The sequence below is a fragment of the Sebastes umbrosus genome, chromosome 16 (assembly GCF_015220745.1).
Source record: "Sebastes umbrosus isolate fSebUmb1 chromosome 16, fSebUmb1.pri, whole genome shotgun sequence".
NCBI classification, from domain to species: Eukaryota; Metazoa; Chordata; class Actinopteri; order Perciformes; family Sebastidae; genus Sebastes; species Sebastes umbrosus.
The window spans coordinates 24,994,584-25,016,990 of record NC_051284.1 but is presented as its reverse complement, the minus strand read 5'-3'; the positions used below and the strand labels follow the sequence as shown (position 1 = coordinate 25,016,990).

Below are 22,407 nucleotides of genomic sequence, written 5' to 3'. Positions count from 1 at the left end.
AATTATCTAGCAGCCACAACATTTCCTATAGGCTATCCAGCACCTTTCACCTTTCATGAAAACAGTTAATATAAGCTTATAATAATCCAGTGAGACTGAAAAAAGGAGGCTGATATGAACCAGAGGCAAAACAAACAGAAACGCGCTGCAGCTGCTTCATTTAACTTGGGTTTCTTGGAGTGAAGACGTTATGTATGCAGACAGGGTGACATCAAGCACATTAAATATTCTCAGGAAATCAAAGGCATGATAATGGGGATGAATTTAGAAATTGCATCCTCTTTAATTTCTCATGGCAGTGAATACGAGAAAAGACATATTTTATGTAAATGGATCACCAGGGACGCAGCTCAGCTTACAGTTTGTTGTGGTTGAATCTATGCAATAGTGTCATTTGAATTGTCATATGAAATTTATAAGGGGGGAGGGTCTAAGCTGCTGTGGAGACGAAGAGGAGTGGGTGGAAAGTGGGTCATAATCTGAAGATACAGTATTCACTGACTGCACTGCAGAAGTGTGACCTTTGGCTTTTTTCCTATATAACTGCCAGAGCCTCCCTGAAAGGTCAGCTACAATGCTGTTTTTATTTTACCATAAGAAAGCTCACTTGCCTGGACAGACCTGATCCAACCAATACTACACAGCTGGATGGAGACCGAGCAACGAACCCCTGTACTGCAGACTGCCAGTGGATGGAAGCAGCAGCAAAGCAGCAGCAATCTCTGTGGGGAAGCCGCTACAGCAAAAAGGCACTGGACAAACAGGGAAACTAGAACTGATGTGTGACTGCTCCTGACACTGTATAGCCTACAAGGTGTCTTCCCACCGTCCTCTGCACAGTAGGATTTACACTAAAAAGGCCAAAACGCAGTTCTCGATTTGCGAATTTTATTGAAATGTCACTTCCGTGACTCTGTTCTCAATGGGAGAACCAGCAAAGATACAACCCCCCACCTCTACAAATACTTCTACATTACTGCTCAACAGTAATCCATTTATGATGTAAAAATAAAACAAAATAATATATATATAACACGAAATTTCCTTCATTTAAAAATGTCTGCATAAACAAGACAGGCAAATACAAGACAGTAAAAGCATGTCTGCAAAAAACGTTTTAAGACGTGAGAATCATAAACCGCTGATTGTGTCTCGCTAAGCTCTTAAGGCTGTGGGAGCAAAGGCATCGACAGAAGACACCCAATCATATTCAGTCTTTAGCCTTTTCCTTCGCTACTGATGCTCTTTAATGTGATTTGTTCTAGGTTTTTATTTTATTCATTTATCAATTGGTACCTATATATCTCAGTTTACAAAAGCACATGCAGGGAGTATAAAAAAGATAAACCCTGACTTGGATGGATAGATGTCATGTCATGGCACACAGCACAAGATGCAACAGTGGCGTATATGTTAGTCTAATCCCTTGGACCTTAAGGGCCAAATCACTAATGGGCTAAAACGTCAAACAGATGGATTGGAAGCCAGAGATTTACTGTAAGCAACTAAAGTCAAAACACGGAAGTATCACATTGACCATGTCCAAAATACTTGCACGACATGTACTGTAGCATGAGAATAAAGAAACTCAGCGCTTGATAATAAACTCAATGCATCCGCTAAATATGCATTCAATGCAATTAAAAAAGCTCTTTATTTGTTTCCAGGGGCAATTTACAGAGGCACGTACTGTAGAGTAGTACGGTTACACAATATAGGAAACAATGTTAAAATACATAAAAATGCAAGGATAAGCTTTATACATTGTGATAATAATGATAATGACGTGAGAATAATAATGTTACTGTAAAATAAGCTGTACATAATGTGATAATAATGACATGAAATGATAATATTAGTACAAATATAACTGTACACATTATGATAATAATAATGATGGTATGAGAATGATAATCCTTGTTCAATAAAAGTACAATGCAGTGTATATGTATATGGGTATTTACTGTATATTCAACCAGCATTTGACCACATTCGTAAGGGTGCTGTCACATGCACCCTCTCTCTTGATGTCTCTCTACAGTATGTCTCTTTTTTTAAGACTAGTCAGGTAGTAAATACATTTTAATAATTTCATTTTAAGTTGGATTAATTTGATAACAATGCCTGTGCACCAAAGCAAAGTTTGATCTGCATTCAAAGCGGTTACGGAAGAGGGTTGTGAAAGCAGTTTATAAAATATGCTGACCTACTAAGACTGACCATTGGTCTGTCAATACAATCCTACACAGGGCTTCAGTGAGAAGATGCACTGGCTGTGTGTGTGCAAACAAACACATGAGTAAGACCACATCTTTTCTAGACCTGCAAAGCCCAGTGATATCTTCTGTTTTCCTGACATGGTATCGTCAGTGGGTACGGTGTGAAATTAATTTGTTGCTGACTGGGTTGGCCTTTAACCAGTCAGGGATCAGATAAACCAGATGTGGGGCTTACTTAATATATATATGAAACTTCTTGTTGTCATCATCATCATATAAACCGCTTCCCATAGTTCGCTGGTTGGTGTAGTCTCTACTGTAAAGCTTAACTCTTCCCCCAAATGAGTCAGAAGGAAAAAACATCCTGTTTGATTTATGAATGTCTCAAAGAGAGATGCTGCACAGAATTCAACATTAAAATTGAATGGAAAGTAGAGAGTTGTGACAGAAAATGTTTTGACTTGATCTTCTTCAAAGCAAATCTGCATGCCTATCTGGTTGGGAGGTCTGTCAGATAAAACTGAGATTGTGGAGATGATAACAGAATAAAGCACAAAACACAAATGATAAAGTTTTAAAAGTGTGTCACAAGTAATCTTAAAGGATGTGACAGTTGCTAACAAAACTAAAAGCTACTTCTGTTTCTGACTTTGACCAGGGATTAGTTTAAGCACCAGACAACCTGAGAGATGTAGTGGGCTCACAACTGTCAGACAGACATGACTCAGGAAACAGTGTTTTGGTGTTACGGGATGTTAAGTGCTTAGCTGAAGTGAGAGGCGACTGCCAAACATCTGTAGATATTTCACAGGTCTACATGTGTACCGTGTGAAGTTCTCCTTTTTCTTTTCATTCTTTTGCATTTTGAATGAGCTGCTTGCAACTTCTAGTGTTTTGTGTGGGGGAGATGGAAAAAAAGAAAATACCGTTCCTTTAATTTGTTCATCTATACATCACATGCAAAGTCTCGGATAGTGGTAATCGATTTATAAATGAGTGAGTGATGTGTCTGACTATTAAAACTTAGACCAAATGTCTTGGAAGGGCAGCTACATTTGTAATTTCTGACCTTACACTCCTCTGATCAAAGGCAGTATGCCAAGTGTTGAATGGAAAGCTCTTAATTACGAGGCAAAATCAATACTGTGTTGTACAAAATTGATGCTCTCTTCCGGGGCAGTATAGTGGTGTGGTAGAGTTAATTCAAAATTCAATAGCTCAACAGCTGCACACTGAAAGACAGCACTGCACTGGAGATGAGCACAATTAACACCAAAATACAGTATAATAATAATGATCCAGTTTCATTCACTGTCTTCCTACGGTATTGATCATGCAGAATGGACCAATACCACATCCTTTTCATAAGGCCTTTGCTTAATGCATTGAATTACAGTGAGTCACATTATTAATACGTGCCATGTAGAATTAGCGCTAATGTACTGAGAGAGTCTGAGCATGTAAACAAGTTACAATACACACATGACCTATATTTGAAAAGAAATACAGGACTTATAGATTTCAATATCTCTAATGATGAATGGAAAAAGCTGAATCCATTTTATTGTCACATGAAAATGTGTTCCAATGTCATGATGGATCAGTGTAGTTATCCTGAGGGCATCTAGACAGTTTAGTTGGGCTTAGGTTGGTCTCCGTCTCTCGTGTTGGTTTAATGAATCTTGACAATATCTCTTACATTTCCATTTCAACTTTTTTACAATGAAAAATTAAAACAGTGTAGATGAATTACTATATATAAATGAATTGGCTTTTATGAAATAAAAAGCAGTTTAGTGTAACTAAAACCCTTTGGTCTTAAACAAATAGGAATTACATAAAACCTTTACAATGCACCAATATATTGCATCCAATCATGCAAAATGCAAAACCAGTCGCATAAATAAATAACAAAAGCAACACATAACTGCATTAGAGTAATGGTGCCTCTCTTTGAAAGAGAATCTACCTCTAGCAGCTGAAGTTCCTCTGCTTGACTGACTGAAAATACTTGCTAACCCTGCTGAAATGGCCCATCTTGCACATGCAGTAAAAATAGCCCAGCAGAGAGCATGGTTAGACCCTTGTAATGGAACGTGATCAGGGTCATTGTAGTGTGGCTCAAAGACCTCCAAGAGCCTGGTGGTGACGCAACACTCAGAGGGAGAAGGGTTAGAGCCAAGGAGACACTCAGAAACATATTTATACACACAAATCAATGCCAGGAGGTTAAAGGCAAAGCTGCTGCTTGGAAGCATAGAAAAGGCTCCAAAGCAGCTTTAAGACCATCATATGATAGATGGGTCCACAAATGCATCAACAAAGGAAAACCGTTGGACCGACTTACAAGACTAACTTTAATAAACAAATGATATGTGCAATTTAAATTCCACTGCTTTACTACAGACTTAATGTAGTGTAGTTGTGGTTGTGGAGTGCATGACATGCCAATATAATGCTGTTAACAGAAGGACGATATTCGCGAGTCTCTGGGAAACTATATTTTAACTAGGGCTGGGCAATATGACAATATATATCTCCAAAACGATATGAAATCGTATATATTTTTCTATATCGTTTCTATCACGACATAAGCTAGGCCTATATTTATTTATTTCTATAATTTCACTTAAAAGTTATGTTAATTTTTCACACAAGTTCTTAAAATGAGGAAAATACTCTTTAATTTGTGAAGTATTTAATTCATTCACACAAGAGTATACAAAAATAGGCTTTACCATGTGGTTATTTCATATTGACTATTTACCGGAAAACATGCTATATTGTGACATATATCATTATCGAGATATTAAATGACCTACATGTATATTATGACAGAGGTTTTTGGCCTCAGTGCTTGTTCTAATACAAACTTGAATCAAACTTCCTCTCTCAATTCAACTGCGTCTTGCGTGTGTCTGCCACAAAGCAAAAGACTACCGCACAGTGATTTATATTCAGAGAGCGCCACACAGTTTCAAAGACCTACTTAGCATTGTAATACAATAGCTGAAGCAATAGAGAGGTAAAGGCTGTTTCAATAGCTAGGGGTGCTTCAGGGAAATGTTTACACAAAACACTACTACGCTACAATACTTTACACTCAAAGAAAAACAGAAAAAGAAAAGCCTCCGTTCTTGAGCTTGAATATTGTTAAGTTCAAAATAAGCATGAAACTGGTGTGTTGCTAGACATAAAGTATGTGATGCACTTCTCTTGGTTTCTTTGGGCAAAGCCCCTCCAGATGCTCTTCTGAATTATTTCTACTTGAAGGCAACACGAGGACAGAGGGCCATTTGAAATGAAAATTAACTGGATAGAAGAATAAACACAGAACAATGAGCTACTAGCTTCTCCAGGCCACTGACACTGGACAACTCTAATCTTAAATTCACAAATATAGGTCAGTGATTATGCTCTGCTTAACACAAGGGTTTACATTATACATTGCAAAGTATTCCCTGTGTGGACAACATATACATCTCTGATATCACTGAGCACTGTGAGCAGTGATGTAATGCGGAGTGGCTGAATATGTGCTGGTACAATGATAACTGTCCTTGTACAGTCCTGTTTTGTTGAGGAGACGAACAGACTTCTGCATGAGTAACAAGCCGGACAGGAATTTATCAATCTCAAACTATAAGTGACAAGCATGTTCATGGCATGTTAAGCTTTTGAGTGCTCTGCGCAATACTATTCAACCCCCCCTCGGCATCATCAGTGCAATAATCCAGCAATATTCCTATAATGGTCCAGCGGTTTGCCGTAATATAAACTGACATAACATGAATAAAGTCCATAAGTAGGCATTCCCTACAGTCCATTACATGATAGGAGAGAGGATGTTGGTAATGGATAGATCACACTGTAACACAACCAAATGAGAATATATTCTCAAAGCCTAACATACATTACAACGTGTTATAACCAGTGCTGTTTGTATACAACCAGCGTTCCCACTAGATCATAAAGCTATAAGGCAAAATGACTGTGAGTTGAGTGGAAATCACTCAACTCATAATCCTAACACTACACCAAGATTAGGAGACACCAACTGACCTACTTTACCTCATATTGTTATATTTGGCAAAAGCACCTGGTGAACAACATCTATCTTGCCCCCTGATCTGCGCAGGGTAGCAGGGGACTGGAGTCTATCCCCGCTCATATTGGGCGACAAGCAGGATACACACATGACACGTAACCAGTCTATTCAACACAGGGCTGACCGACATAGACAGACAATGATTCACACACAAACCTATGAGCAATTTAGAGTTTCCAATTCACCAAACCGGCTTGTCCTTGGACTGTGGGAAGAAACTGGAGCACCCAAAGAGAGACTGGAGTAGGGAAAACATGCAAACTCCACATAGAAAAAAGTCCCAGCTGACCTAAAACCAAGGAATTTGTTGCTGTGACTTTTAAAAGCATGAAGCACTGAAGAAAAACTGATCGATGTTATCAACCTTTAAACAAAAAAAACACTTCTCTCATTTATTTACAGGTCCTCCTCCACACAATGTTGCACCAGTCTGCATAGTTAAATCTGTGCTGGTGTTTTAAACCAACTTTGTTCAACAAAAAAAGTCCTTTTCAGCCTGCATTTTATAGTGACAAAGGCAGGGACAGCTGTCAGCTGCTGCAGAGCTTGTATTTGGCCAGAATCTATTCAGACCGGCTTTTCTTCGGTCAAAAGGGGCCTGCTGGTTTTGCTTGTCCTCCGATCCTATGGCAGAGCAACACAGGGAAATCTTCTGAACAACTAAGATTTGTTCCCCATTCTGAGGATGTTTTCTTCAGGCCGGGCACTGCAATGAGGCCTTCTGGGTATTTGAAGCCTTTTGTTAAGAGAGTTATAAAAGGAATCCTTCCCAACAGGCTCTGTGTGTGATGGACAATATAAAGTATGCCTTGCTGTCAAATGACAAAGCTAATCATTTGATTCACGTCTACAAAGCTTGTTAATCATCTTGATGGGCTCTTGCTGAAGTTAACAACTACATTTTAAATCTACAGTACATACTAGGCTTGCCGCGGTGGTCAGTGTTTCCAGTGTTATATGGTGGTCGGGCATACACCAATTACATTACTTGCCCACCGCCCCCACCGTCATTTTGCTTTTGTTTTATAGAAATAAAAGCCATTAAGCTCATTTTGGCGTATCAGCAGCGTGTTATTCAATTCAGTTCAATTCAATTTATTTTTATATAGCGTCAAATCATAACAGAAGTTATCTCGAGACGCTTTATTGATACATAGTCGGACAACGGACACTACAAACTGAAAGTGAAAGTGTCTGCTCCATACAGAGTCTCACCACAGAGAGGCAGGAGTCAAATTTTACACATGGGACGAGAGAGAGTTGACAGACAAGACGATGGCGGAGGATTTGGTGTCAAAGCGAAAAAGCACTTATTTGGCAATACTTCAGATTTAAACCCAATGCTACAAGCGAACCATAACATTAATGAGGCAATCGCTGTGCGGAGGACGGAGCGTTAACAGCCGGAATGTATAAATCAGGTTGGTCAACATGCACCTGCTATGCATTTTACAGTATTACATTATTTATGTGTGCAAATGTGTGCATTTTGAAGCAAACAAGTGAAGCACTGTACCATAGTACAATTTTGCATAGTCAGTCATTTTTGCAAATATGAATGTGAATGCATTTTGTATAATGATTTGAAATCTACCTTCAACAAAATTCAGGTTATTCCTATAACATGCTATATTTTCACTCTCCAGACTCACACCTAGAGGTCTGAATCAAGAGTATGAGATCAAACATTTTCTCTAAAACAAATAATGGTGGTTGTACTGTGATGGCTCTTCCTACATATGCAGTTCCATTTATATATTCCGACACATATTCGTAAAACTGAAAAAATGTTACACAACAGGTGTGTCTTTTTTCCAATTATTGTACATGTATGAAATATTTCTTCTTTACTTTTTCCTCTTCCTTAATGTAATGTAATATGTTTGAGAGTAAGTGATGGATTTTCTGATATATGTGATGATGAATATGACATAATGTTTATAAATAACATGTTTTCTATTTAGAAGTATGATATTTAGAAGTATAGCTTTTGTATTAATGTTTTTATGCACTTTATCAAATTGTGAATTGTTTGGGGATGTCATCATAGAGCTTGTTTGCCTATTGGTGTGCTTTATGTATAAATATTGGTGAGGTTTCCACTTTTTCAATTACTTTGACCTGACAAAGATCCAAGCAGGATTGAAACGTAGTCAATAAAAATATTGTGGCATGGAGTAGTGTGCAGGCGTTACCTTTGTCTATTCCTACAACATGACCAGGTCAATCTAGGTTTGTGTGAACAAAAAACACTAGATTCTAAATGACAAATCTTACGCTGAAACCTCATCTGGCTGTGCAATGTTGGGTTCTACCTTTGGGAGAGACAAGTTCAAGGTTCTTGGGAATTATTGTTATAGGCTGGATTTTGCTTTTCCATGTTGCCCTTGTTAGACATCTTTTTTTGTGGAAATTAATACACTTTCAGTGACACTGTGGTGCCAGTGTTTAGGTCATTTAAAGCTCAACCAGCTTTTATCTAATTACTTATTTTTCTCATTCTAAGTCACTAATAGGTCCTGCGGGCGTGTGTGAACTAGTCATGCGTGCAGAATAGTCAGAAAAACACATTGCTCATTGATTGCACTACCAAACCCAGACTGAGAGGCAGAGGCATTGTGGGATTACAGATACAAACCACTGCAGATCCTGAAGACAGCAGACAGAATAGGGCCTGAGGACACACCATACTATTGATATAACCTAGATTAATCACAAACAAGGCCAATGTGAGTAACACAAGTGTAAAAAAGTGATGGTATTGCAACTGGCACAATAGGGTAATATAGAGTGTATAGTGTTTTGGATTTTTAAAATTTCCTCATTCTTTTGGCAAAGGCCATTGGCAGTGTTTTCCATTCATTTGTATGATATGAAAACCAAACTTGTGGAAATACGTATAGCTGGATTTGTTACACTGTGTGTGCTAATACAACACAGACTTTCAAATCAATCTCCACTTACATCTTCGTTACACTTTATGGTATTTTGGCCAATAAGAACAGACAAGGACAACAATTAATTGTACTATGAATTACCAAAATCCCAGACAATATCTAATTGCAAATCTCAACACTATTCTTATTATATTCTTATTGTATTCTTATTATACTGATTTTTGGTCCAGCTCTGCACAAATTTAAGCAAAGAAGTATAGCTGGCAGAGCCAGACTTAGCCTGAAGCTGCTGTAAGCAAGTCCTGGTGAGAAACTGGGCTGTACTGGCCTACATACATTCTGCAACTGTTTATTGGACTAAATCTGATGAACCTGAAAGGCCAACTTTTTTTTTACCCGGTTGTTTTAAATCAACTCTTCATGGATATGGTGTTCCAAATTAAACTGATATTCACAATACAGTTAATGAAGTGGATGATCATGCATGTCTTCATAATGTAAGTCCTGAGGAGGATCAACTGGGCCAAATTTAATGAGCCAAAAAGGTTGGCCTATTTCCTACTGAAATGTAGCAGGATGATATAATACTCCAATGCTAACCACACAGTCAAGGCTGGAGAACCAAATTCAAACAAATCATTTGTTACTGACGGTCATTTGAATTTCGTAGCGGCTCCATCCGAGCATAAGCGTAGCTACTATCCCATTCACTACTGTAAAATCTGAGTAAGTAACATATTTCATAGGTTTTGCCTTGTGAATGATCTCTAAACCACAGCATGACTGTGCTGACTCCAGTGCTGATGATGCTTTTAAGACTAAAGAATGAAATAAACTTTTCTAGAGTGAATCAAACCGTGCCACTATTGGCTGTAACCTACAAAAAGGTTGAGTGCCTTTGCACTTAGTAGTTTACAGCCTCTGAATCTTTCATGAAGTAGCTGCGAAACTGGCCAGAACCATTCAGTACTGTTGGTACAGTACAGTGCAACTATTTTACAAGGTAATGGCACCACAGAGAGGTAAAATAAACTTTTCCAATTAGATTGTCGTTATTAGAATAAATGAGAATGCAGCAAACACTGCACACTTTTCCACGTGGGTACAAAAGACTGCACAATAGGAAGGCATATGTAAAGTCCCTCTAATAAAGCAGACTTAATATACTCTATAATTTGTTATGACACAAAGATCAGCTCAATCAACCTGGAAAGCTGCACCTGGCTCTCCAGTCTCTCCGACCACATTCAGTCATTGTTGACGAGCAGCGTTGTTAAGTTTGTATCTGCTGAGGAAAGACAAAACCAAGACGAGTATAAATGTCCATTAAAAGAATTCCTCTCTTGACTAAGCTGAGAACAAAAACTGTGCCTTAGGTCTGAAAGTGTAAAGATATTCTGCTGCGGTCTCCAACAGTGCTGCTTAGCAGGGATCCATTCTGACCGTCTGTTACTATGCAGCTGAAACAGATTCACCAGTGTGCCATGTACTGTATTGTCTAGTGGTAAACATCAGTTTACTGTGATACAATTAAATCCAGAATCCATCAATCACAACTTCCACTGACGGCGACAGATTGTTGAAAATAAGCCAAATGTGCCGCTCAGCTTTTCATCTGGCTGGCCTCAGACCATTCACTGAGTGTTTTATAAACTGAACGGATTTGGTCGAGGCCAAAGGATAACTATCCTCGGCAATACATTAACTAATAACAGTCTCTGCAGTCCACACAAACAGTTGTCTGAACAGAGCAGATCCCCAGGAATAAAATGGCATGCTGTAAGTAAACGTGACATCTGTCATCAACGCCGACTGATCCATTGTCCCACTGACCTCTGCCCTCACAGTTCATTGCTGTGAAATAACTGTAAAGCATAAGGCTTATGTTTTGCACCACCATGGCTACTGTTACCAGCTGTGCCTCTCATTCATACACACACACACACACACACACTCAGACACACATAAACATTAATGCGACGAGCTACCATGCAACACAAAGGTCTAACTATCAGGAGCAATTGATGCTTAGTGTCTTGCTCAAGGACACATCAAACCGCCAACTTTACGACTAACAGACAATCTGTTTCATCGCCTCAGCCTCTGGTTTTGATGTCAGTGAAAGTGCAACGGCTTCTTTCTTGACTCACTTTGGCATCAACCTTTAAAAATCACACAGTACTGGGCAAAATGTAGAGAAGCAGAGATACTGTACTAATTACTCAACTCAACAGTAGCCTCAATAAACCAGAATGCAAGCAGCCACATGGCATCTCATGTTTTGAGTAAAGCATAGAAACAAGGTAGTAATTATAATATATATTGGGGGGGGACAAATATGTTTTCCTGCTGTCCTCATCCATAGCACTGTTTTGCTTTGCTCCCGTGTCCGTACTCCTGTCTGTTTCTCCAAGCTGGTGGCACGCCGACCGGCATCTACTGTAAGTAATGCACCTACTATGGATAAGTACATCATACACTCCTATTCAAAATCCCCCAAACTATCCCTTTAAGTAAAGTTCTGAACCCACAGTTGAATGCAACAAGTTCATTCCCATTCTCTGCAAGTTGAATGGCAATCTGTGAATAACATGTAGGCCTAAAACTTCAAAACAACTGTTTCAATGCAGTGAATGTCATAAACTAATGAAACTATTGTATTTAAGATGGATTGTGTACATAAAACGTAGTGAATGCTCTTATCCAAACCACCATACTTTTGCTAGAATTTTAATGAGCAGTGAAGATCTGTATATACAAATCTTGTTCCACTCAGCACCCACTCACTCTGCAAAAAACATGCCAATCAATTGATTATGGGTCCTTAAATCTTTACAAGATAAAGTTAGTAATTAGATGAACTTGTGAATGTGAATCTCAGTAGACCTTTGCCAGAGAAACCAAAGCATCCTTGGAGCAATAAAGAAGAATCACTGGACGTCAGCACCATCAAAGAAATTGGTCACACTCTTCATCACAAACATAACAAAGTAAGCGTATTAAATTCCATGAGACAGCGCTTGAAGAGACAGCATTTAGGATCAACACATTATAAAAAAACAGAAGTAAAAGTGTCCTACCTTATGGGTGTAAGGCGCTTCTCCAAGGTTGATTCCATCTTTTGCAAGTTTATCCCTTAGCAGTACTTTGAGCTTCAGTTTGGGATAAGTCACAAAGTCATTACAATCTGTGAATCGCAGGTTGTGGTTTCCAGGACAGGAGGCCTTGTGTATTCCTGTGGTCTGTGACCTCAAAGTCCTTTTTAAGTGCGCAGAGTGGTTGCAAGTAGAAGGATCCAGAGGCTCCAAGGTGAAATAGTACCCAGGTGCTTTCCTTTCATCCTCATCTTTTAGCCTGTACACTGCTGTGAGCAGCCGGTGTCTGTGGTACTGAATCTGGACACCTATGGCGTCGAGGTCTGGCTCCCCAATCTGTTTACAAACTTCCAAGTCGTCATACCCATTGTCGATGAATGACTCCACATACTGGGCCAAATCAAGCTTTGACAGCCACTCCAGAACAAGGTTTGGCCCTAGGCTCATCTTTAAAACAGGCTATAATCCGGCCTATCTTAAGTGCACATCATCCTCTCCATTCAAGGGGTTTTGTGTAGAGGAAATCCACAACTCTGGTCCATGTAAAGTCCAAAAGTCCAATTCTCCAACTTAGACACATCTATTAGCTGTGGTCAGAGCAATAGAAAACACTGTGGGTGCATAACTGGAGACAGCAGGGTGGCTTTACAGTTAGAAACACCTTTAACTGTCAGAAGCCCTTTAACATTTCCTGATAAAGTTCTCTTGAACAAAAAGACAGGTTCAGGCTCTCTAGTTGACCTTTGACATCTCTTGTAGGCGTGTAAATCAGCATATGTGAAATCCCCTACATGAAGAAGCTAGGATTGTTTAAAGGGACTGTTTGTAACTTCTTAAACGTATAAATCACTCGGGTCGGTGTCCCATGCGAGCTTGTGTGTGGCTACGCTGTTCAGACTCAGACTCCAACACAAACTACACGGAAGCACCAAAAACGCAAAGTTCTATCTAGTGAAGCCCGTCTTGCAAAACAGTGTTGGCCGCGGTGGAAGGACGCGGGGGAGACCGTAGCTTTGGTCTCCAGGGCCGGAGTCTCTGCTCCTCTGCTCCTCTGCCTGCTTGGCTTCACTCAGCTCGCTCCACCTCACATGCATGCGCGTGCACACTACACACTGCAGAAGACTTCGTAGCTCTGAGAATATCTAGTAAATGTACAGTGGACGTTTGTGCAGAAGTAAATGCTGCAGCTCCTCCAGACCAACAGAGGTTTTCCGTGTCTTGTGAAGTGACGGGGCTCCGCAGCGAGAAACGTTATCGTCTCCGACCGGGTGCTGGTGTCTCGGGACACCGGTCGGGAGGCTGAAGCAGGAAAAGCCAACACTAGGGTCAGCAGTGATTCATGGAGAGACCTTCGTCTGGTCGGCTAACATTACTGCCAAGCAGGTGAAATATAGAGTGATATTGTGGTTTTAGCTGACGTGTGTCGCCTCACTGTTTTGAGCGATGCTCGTCCATGTCTATGTAGAGCGAGCACAAGCGCAAGCCCGACGCTGACTTTCGTTGACTTAATGGCCACAGGTGTCGCTGTTAACAAGCATTTCTGATTCTTACAAACAGTCCCTTTAAGTTGCTGATGAAGTTCTCTTGAAAAAAAAAAAAGACAGGTTCAGGCTCTTTAGTTGACCTTTGACATCTCTTGCAGGCGTGTAAATCAGCATGTATACATGAAGAAACTAGGATTGTTTAAGCTACAAGAGTCCCAAAAGACAGATTTAACTTCTTTAACACGTTAGATAGGTTAGATAGTTGAGCACTTAACTTAGTTTTTTTTCAATTTAAATCAATATCCTCCTCACAAACAGTAACCATACACTTCCACTTGTCTTTTTTGATATATTTACTGTATTGTTATTGTTGTTATTATATATATCTTGTCCTAATAGTTTTGTTATCACTTGCTTCTTCCTGCACTGTATATTATTCATGTATTTTTTTGTTATGTTGTATATTCTTAAATTGTGCTAAACAAACAAATAAACAAACTTAACTAGTAAATAAACAGTTTTATCTATCTAACTTACTGTCTGTCGTCGACGGAAACGTTAAAGTTAGCAGGTGAAAAAAGCCTTTAACCTTTAAGTTGACCACATTTCTGTGAGGTTATCCTGATAAAGATGAGAAGAAGTCAGTTTGCCTCCATCCTCTTTGTCTCAGTCATCCCAACGGTTCGTCCGGAGCAAACATTCAACGGTTGACGCTGAAGAAAGAGCGATATATAACTACTAAAACTATAAAACATGAATAGTTATCTGTACCTGTTCAGAGAGCACTAGTTGAGGCTGACTTTGTGCTGCTTAGCTTGCTCTGTATTCAACTTTGCTGTCGCTCCGCTCCGTCCGCCGGTTCAGGCAGAGTGAGAGAGAGGTCTGAGGAAGATGATGCTCAGCTTCAGTTACTGAAGTAGTTCTTTTTGCCCCGCTGGACGACGGGAGTTCAACCGAGCACTGGCGCCACCTGCAGGGGATTCTGGGAAATGTAGGACTTTACGTGAATGAGATGAAATGAAATGAAATGAAATGAAATGAAATGAAAGTAAAATGAAATGAAATAAAATGAAATAAAATGAAATAAAATTAAATTAAATCAAATTAAATTAAATTAAATTAAATTAAATTAAATTCAATTCAATTCAATGATATGATATGATATGATATGATATGATATGAAATGAAATGAAATGAAATTAAATAACATTAACTTAAATGAAATGAAATGAAATAAAATGAAATAAAATAAAATAAAATAAAATAAAATAAAATAAAATGAAATTAAATAAAATGAAATACAATAGAATAAAATAAAATAAAATAAAAATAAATTAAATTAAATCAAATTAACTTTACTTAACTTAACTTAACTTAACTTAAATTAAATGAAATCAAATAAAAAATTAAAAATATTTATCATTATTTATGTTCATTTATTTGATTTTATTTATTTAAATATTTATTTATTTATTTTTTACTATGATTATTTTATTTTATTTGTATATTTGTGTGTACTTATTTATTTATTTATATTTATTTTTGTACACTTGTTCTTTTTTTTTGGAGTGCCCTCGGGGTACTGTCATGGGTGGGGGGTGGGTGGGATATCTATCAGTCCAAACATGTTTGTGCAGTGGATTGTCAGAGTCGTATTAACAAAACTCAGAAATAAACAAAATAAATGAATAAAATAAAAAAATACGTACAAAAAAATAAAAAATACATTTAAAAAAAACAAAACGAAATTAAACCACTGATAAAAATACATGAAAATTTAATAAAAATAACAAAAAAAAATGTACCTGTATTATTTTGGGGGGGATTTTTACACACTGTATATACACACAGTATCTGCCTTTTGCAGCACTTCAATGGTGCTTAAAGGTCCCATATCGTGCTCATTTTCAGGTCCATACTTGTATTTTGTGTTTCTAGAACATGTTTACATGCTGTAATGTTTAAAAAAAACTTTATTTTCTTCATACTGTCTGCCTAAATATACCTGTATTTACCCTTATGGCACCCTTTTAGTGCATTTCAACGGAATTGCAACAGAATTGCGTTGCTAGGCAACAGTTTGGGTCCATGTTTACTTCCTGTCAGCTGATGTTATTTACATACACTGCAACAGGAAATAAACTGTGACACATTTAGAATGTTTACGTTTAAAACCGTGTGATGATCTAAATATTGTATATTTGTGACATCACAAATGGACAGAAATCCTAACGGCTTGTTTCAAACGCAAAATTTCTGAATACGGGCTGTGTGTATTTCTCCGTATATTGAGCGTTTTGATAGTTTAACAGTATTTATATAGCACTAGAAAATCATGAAAATCTCACTTTTTACAATATGGGACCTTTAAATTGTGTGAGATACTCAAACCCAAGATGCCATCATGTCTGGCAATGTCTTTAAATCAAATAGTAATAAAAATACTAATAAAATATTATGCATATTTTCAAAAATAATTTCCCCCAAAGTTCATCTTGACATAGATATTTGGATTTTTAAAACTGTTGGATCTGTACTATAATTTAACATTAAGTTATGTGGGTTTGAACAGTCCTTACCAGTAGTTGCACAACAAAACTACATAAGATACAGGAAAGAAAAAGTGCCCAAATATTGGCACTAAAATAACATGGACTGACACCGATATCGCTTTTTTACAGCTTATGGTATACCAGTGTATAGGTGCATCTTTGATAAAAAAAACATGTCAAAAGAAAACACTAGAAAAATACCATAACATTACAAGCTACAATACAGGATGAAGACACCACATGAATAATCATTTTTAGAGAAAATGTTCCATAATTTGAAGTTTGTCTGCAGAGAAATTGTCTGAAAATGTTGTACTACAATGACAACAAAAATAATTTGTGTCACTTTGTTCAGATGCATGGTCTCTTCACTCTAACAGTTAAATTCTAATTGTGCGCAAAATTTGCAATGTGTGCAATAAAATCTATAGTGGATGCTGACACCCCTGTCCTGTGGAGGGACACATCATTTCCATATAAGAATCAGTCATTTCTAAATGAAGTCAGTGAGTAAACAGGACAACATGAAACAGAAAACACAAGACAAAACATGTTATGATTGGTTTTACATTTATTTTCCATTGCACAATAATATCTATATATACTGTATCTACAGTCTAAATTGTTTGTGGCAGCAGATTAAGTCAGACATCCATGTGAAATTTATTTTAATAAAACTGTACAAAAATTGCCTACTATGAGAAAATACTGCAACTCCACAGATATTCATCCCAGAAGACAGACAGATGGATGGATGGAAGTATGGCGACTGAGAAACCCTTGAGCTCTCCTGCACGCTGCTGTGAGCCTAGCAGCTTCCATTTCTACGGTGCAGGGAGAGCAAGAGTTTCCATGAAGCAAACAGTAACATAAACGGATGTACCAATAAAATAAATATAATCTCCCACATTTATACAATTGGCATGATCAAATGAAAATGGGACACCTTCAGATGTGTGATGAGAACTTCAGTTTTGTTCAACATGGTGGTAAATACAAATGCCAGAACAGACAATCTCTAAGAGGGATAATACATGGTTGTTTCAAGTTTGTAAACACTTAATATCATGCATCCTTCAATGTGCAATAAGAGACCATTTAGACCATATATGTTGCAAACTGAAGCACTTTAAAGTCGAGGCCACACTTTGTAGAAAGACTCAGCTGCCCACCAAGAGGAGATGACCCTCCTGCAGTAGCAAAGCTTGAATCCGAGATGAGCATGTTCAATATATAACCAGAAAATGTTTATTGTCGTGTCTGGATGGTGGATAATTATGCACAACCATAATTTGGACATTAATGTGAGTTATTCTATCTCAAAAAATTACATTAAAGGTATTCATTTTTAATAGATTATTGAAATTAAAAGTATATATATATTTGTTTTCAAATATATAAATATATCATAGTATCATTAACCTGACATTGAAAACAAATCTGAGAGTGAAGCAATCAGCATAATTGGCAAATGACATAGATAAGCATAGGTACTGTCATGTTTTGGTCCTTTCAAACATAAGAAAATGGGACACAAAATAATAAACACATTAAAAACCATACTAACAAAATTATTTAAGTACAAAAAAATAGTGCAAAAACCCACATAACTGCTCTTTCAGATGGGTTTATCTCAGCAGTACACAGTAGATTAAAATCAGCCAGCTAAAAGTGAAGGGTTTTATTCCAAAATGCTGTAAATCCATCTTGGATAAAACATTTTTGGTGTGTTTGATAGCTCAACACCTCCTTAATATACATGATTTAATACGCTAAAATCTAAGAAACAGTGACAGCTTTACTTCATGCCTGCAACCATTTTTCCATGAGTCAAGTGTTACACGATGTCATTTTGGAATTAAACTCTTCAAATTCACTTTGCGTGTCTTGTGAACACATGTACAGCAGTTTGGGTGATGAGGGTAGCATGCCCGTAAGAAGAAGCTAAAGCCAACCTACTCCCGTCATCCAATGTATCCAGACTGACTCTCACCATTTGGGGAAAAAATCAAGACAACTCTGTGAAATTAAGCAACTCTTTGGTGTCGGAAAAGAACATGGCCGCAAGCGCACAGTATGTCACGTTGCCTGAACCTGCACTGTCAGATTTGTGTCCAGCTGTCCCCGTTATTTACAACATTTGGCAGCAATCTGGACCGACGAAGTCTCTCTCTCTCTTTTCAAAATAAAAGACCCAACAGATAATGCTCCTACATTGACACAAATAGCAGCATATCCTTGCACCTCATGAAAAAGAAATCTAATTTACAATAGAATTCTAGTTAACCACATTGAAAAACACTGTCAAGCAAAAACAAAAACCTCAAAAGACCTATTGTAATACACTGTATCTATGTAATATTATAAATATTGGCGCCCATACACATATTCCTGAATATATGTATGTTCACAAACACACACGCACACACACACAGACATACACATAGGTAGAGGTTAGAATATATGCGTCATGAGGCAAAGGCAGAAGAGAAACAGTTTTGAATGGTTCAGAGAGAGATGACCAATGGCACTGCGTGTAACACTCGGTGGTGCTTGGTCACTTCTACTGGCAGCTATGAATACAAAGACAGCATTACCGTTGTGCTGTAAGAGACACATGCTTTTTTCCCTACACATTGAGACAAAAATGACAGAAAAAAAGAAATCTGAATAATCATGTATAGATAGAATCTTTATCACAAAAAAATTAAAATTGTAACCAAAATATACATTTATGCTAATCATATTAAGGACAATCTTTGTCTTGCCCTTCATCTTTCTCAAACGCGACTTCGCTACAGCCCCCCATAAGAATAGAAGACCTTCAGGGGGTTTTCCAGTGTATCAACTCTTCATTTTTCCGATAGATTAATGTAAACTCTTCATCAAGGGTAAACATGTTCAGCATTTTTTTTTGCGCATTTAATTGACCACAGGAACAAAAAATTAAATTTAATGCCCAACATAAAAACTTCTTTTACTTCCTACTGTTCCAATAAATAATCTAATTTAAATTAAAAACCAAAGTGACTCTCAGAAAATGCGTCTTTCTCACCTAAAACAACCTGGTTGGAAAATGCAGTAAAAGGGAATGGTGGGTGATGAACTAGTTTACTACCAGCCCTTATTGAGTGAGAGGCAACAGATTCATCATCTCCCCGTTTAGTTTTTACGGTTCTAAGTGCTTGAAAGGCCCTTTCTGGACAGACTCACACGAAGACAAACTCCAAAAATAATTTAAACCAGACAAAACAAACAGACACAAGTCCTTCATTGATCCAATCATTCCTATAGAAACTTCATTGACTTGATTAGATTTGAAGGACAAATCAGACTTTTCTCCTCATTTAAGTCCACTGTGTTTGGTAGACATCATAAAGGGCAGAGAAAGGAAAAAAGAACAATCAGGCCACCACAAGTACATGTTTTGCAGAATTGTCTTTCCTCTTTCAGAACAAATCAGCAGAGTGTGTAGATATATTTATATATATATGAGATATATATGAGTGCATGACTGATGGATATGAAAGGTCACCTCTCCTGTTCTGCGGACAGATGTTATGTGAACATCATCGCTCTCTGGTGAAATGGAAAGAGAGATTCCTAAGAGCTTCTCTTCTTCCATTTCTTTCCATTCTCATTATGGCCAGTGTCTACTCCGCGCCATTCCTCCGGTGACTGAGGTAATGCAGAGTGTATGATATTGTGCTGAGAATAAAAGCATGAGTCTGTTGAGCAGAAGCCCCCGTGGAGAGAAATAGAGAAGAGAAGAAGAGGGACCTGCAGCTCCTCAGAGATACTGGTGTGCGTGATTACAGAGTCTGAAGCTCCACACGCTGCCATCAGAGCTGGTACCACTTCTTATCTTTGTACTTCAGCATCGTCTGAGGGGAGAAAAGAGCAAAAACGAGAGTCAGAAATAAGTTAAGTTAACCTGAAAACAATGTTTCAAGTGCCTGAAGAAACGACAAGTGCGTACATCATGAGCATGTTTGGAAAAGGAATCTGCGCTGGCCAACATGGCGGCCGTTCTGTCCTCCAGCTCGCCCAGTTTCTGCCCTCTCTCGTCCAGAGCTATCCGGGCGCGAGCCAGATCTCCCACTACCCCAGACGCTGCACACTTCATGCCCTCCATGCCCCCTGTGCCGGGGATGTGCTGGGCCAGGCTACGGGAGGCCTTACCAGCACCTGTTTCACCAACTACCAAAGACAAAAAGAGAAATCAATTTAAAGTGGGAACAAATTCTGACATTCATCTTCCCATGTTTAAAGCAAAATCAATTAAGGAAATTATCCGGTAACGGAAAAGTTGATACGGCCTACTCACAGAGGTCCTCCCGGTCCAGAGACTGAGCTCCTCCCCCAAACAGGCCTTTGAAGAACCCTCTGTTAGGAGCCTCTGGTGTCTCCACCGGGGTAAATAACTCACTGAGCATCTCCTGAGGAACACACAAACATCAGCACATGTCTATTCCAATCTATATTCCTTATGACTATAATCAAAACCGTTTTATTAGAATCAAAAATGAATATAATAAAGTTGATGGCTGGACTTGAAATGAGTAATCAGTTGTTTGTCCTTGTTTTTTCTAAGCGTCCCGGTGCAATAGCATGTGAGCCTAGAGGGCTAAAATACAATGGCAAAAGGGCAAAGTGAACCGTACTCACCACCTCCCGAGGAGGTCTGAGTACGGTTCATTTCATTTGGAGTGTTCACATACGCGCAAAAAATGCTGACTAATCGCTCTGAATTTGTTGGGAGTGCTGAAAGGGACCAAGTAGAATTATTGCATCTAACAATGGACATATGAGTGAGTATAAGTCATGCACTAATGAAGAGTAATAAAGTGATTTGAATTGAATTGAATTGAATTGAATTGAATTGTATTGTATCTGACCTGCCGGTTGTCACAGGTCTCCTGGCTGTAGGTGATCCTCTGGATCTCGGTGGGGGAGGTGAGGTACAGGGCCTGACCCAGGTTGGAGAAGCAGAACGTTCTGGCTATCCGCATATCTGTCAGCGGCAGGTAGTTCACATCCAGCAGAGGCCGTAGACTGGGTAAACTGGGATCATACAAAGACATTATTTCAGACCACATTGGAACTTTTGTTATATAAATGTAGTTAATGTTATTTCATCAGGTATTTTGAAAGCAGATTCTCATACCACTAGAAGCTACCAGGAGTCATACCTCAAAGTCATGATGTGCCCGTTAGCACAGAAACAGGCGATGCAGTTCGTTCCGGCCATCTGCACAACATCAGCCCTCAGCACGAAGGACGTCTCTGTGATGTTGTGTTTGTAGATGCGGGTCTGGGAGGGCATGGCCACCACCTTGGCCTGTTTCTCCGAACACAGCACAGCAAACTGGGAGTCTTGACCCTCTTGTGACGTGGGAGGGGAGGCCGGCCTGCGCCTCCGGCTCTTCTCCTTCTCCTCATCTGAGGCGTTTGGGTCGTACCATGGCTCGTAGGAAGGGGGCAGCAGAGTTCCAGTGGAGTCCAACAGGGCCATCGTCAAAATGCCTCCTTTGAGTGTGACCATAGTGCCTGAAGAGTGAGTGTTACAGAGGTGTTGTTTTCATTTAGATTAGAGACGGCGTTCAAATTACCACAGAATATCAAGCACATTGCTACAATCCTTAATTCAAGGTCAACCAAGAGGACAGCAGAGCGAAGGGAAGTTGGATATTTTCATTTGGAACATCTGGAAAAATAACTGTGATGGGAAATAAACAAAGCTACTTCCACCACCCAACATTCAAAGTTTCTTTCTGTCTTGTGCTCTTTTTTAATGCATTTGTATTTGCTTTTTTTATATATAAAACTTTGAGTTTAAAGAAAAGGTCTTCGGTGCAAAAAAATGATCCTAAAACTGGCATGACCTTTCACTTTTTGGAGTACAAAAATACTGGTTTGGTCATTTTTAACCCTGTTTTTAGTAAATGTCTGACTTCAATATTTAATCATACGATGCTGCTATGTTGAAAATATGATTTGAATTCATTCGTTTTTAGTGTAAACTTTCAGGTTTTAGGTGAAATGCCCCACA

The 22,407-nt window shown here is 38.6% G+C and overlaps 2 protein-coding genes across 11 annotated transcripts in view; both read right to left on the bottom strand.

The window, feature by feature from the left end:
- Positions 1-14,714, bottom strand: part of LOC119474545 (SAM and SH3 domain-containing protein 1-like) — a 53,202-nt gene extending 38,488 nt beyond the window's left edge. For 2 of the 3 annotated variants that reach the window (XM_037746604.1, XM_037746606.1), the window contains exon 1: positions 12,305-13,232. In XM_037746604.1, coding sequence (XP_037602532.1) covers positions 12,305-12,766 — 462 coding nt within the window. In that variant the 5' untranslated portion in view covers positions 12,767-13,232. Of the gene's footprint in view, positions 1-12,304; positions 13,233-14,340 lie in introns of those variants that run through there. The other variant, XM_037746605.1, reaches the window with a different exon arrangement.
- A 2,194-nt stretch (positions 14,715-16,908) lies between these two features.
- The window catches only part of stxbp5b (syntaxin binding protein 5b (tomosyn)), a 35,226-nt gene continuing 29,727 nt past the window's right edge, over positions 16,909-22,407 (bottom strand). For all 8 annotated transcript variants that reach the window (XM_037796796.1, XM_037796790.1, XM_037796791.1 and 5 more), the window contains 5 exons: positions 21,548-21,905; positions 21,254-21,419; positions 20,683-20,794; positions 20,335-20,555; positions 16,909-20,239 (listed from right to left, as the gene is read on the bottom strand). In XM_037796796.1, coding sequence (XP_037652724.1) covers positions 20,198-20,239; positions 20,335-20,555; positions 20,683-20,794; positions 21,254-21,419; positions 21,548-21,905 — 899 coding nt within the window. In that variant the 3' untranslated portion in view covers positions 16,909-20,197. The remainder of the gene's footprint in view (positions 20,240-20,334; positions 20,556-20,682; positions 20,795-21,253; positions 21,420-21,547; positions 21,906-22,407) is intronic.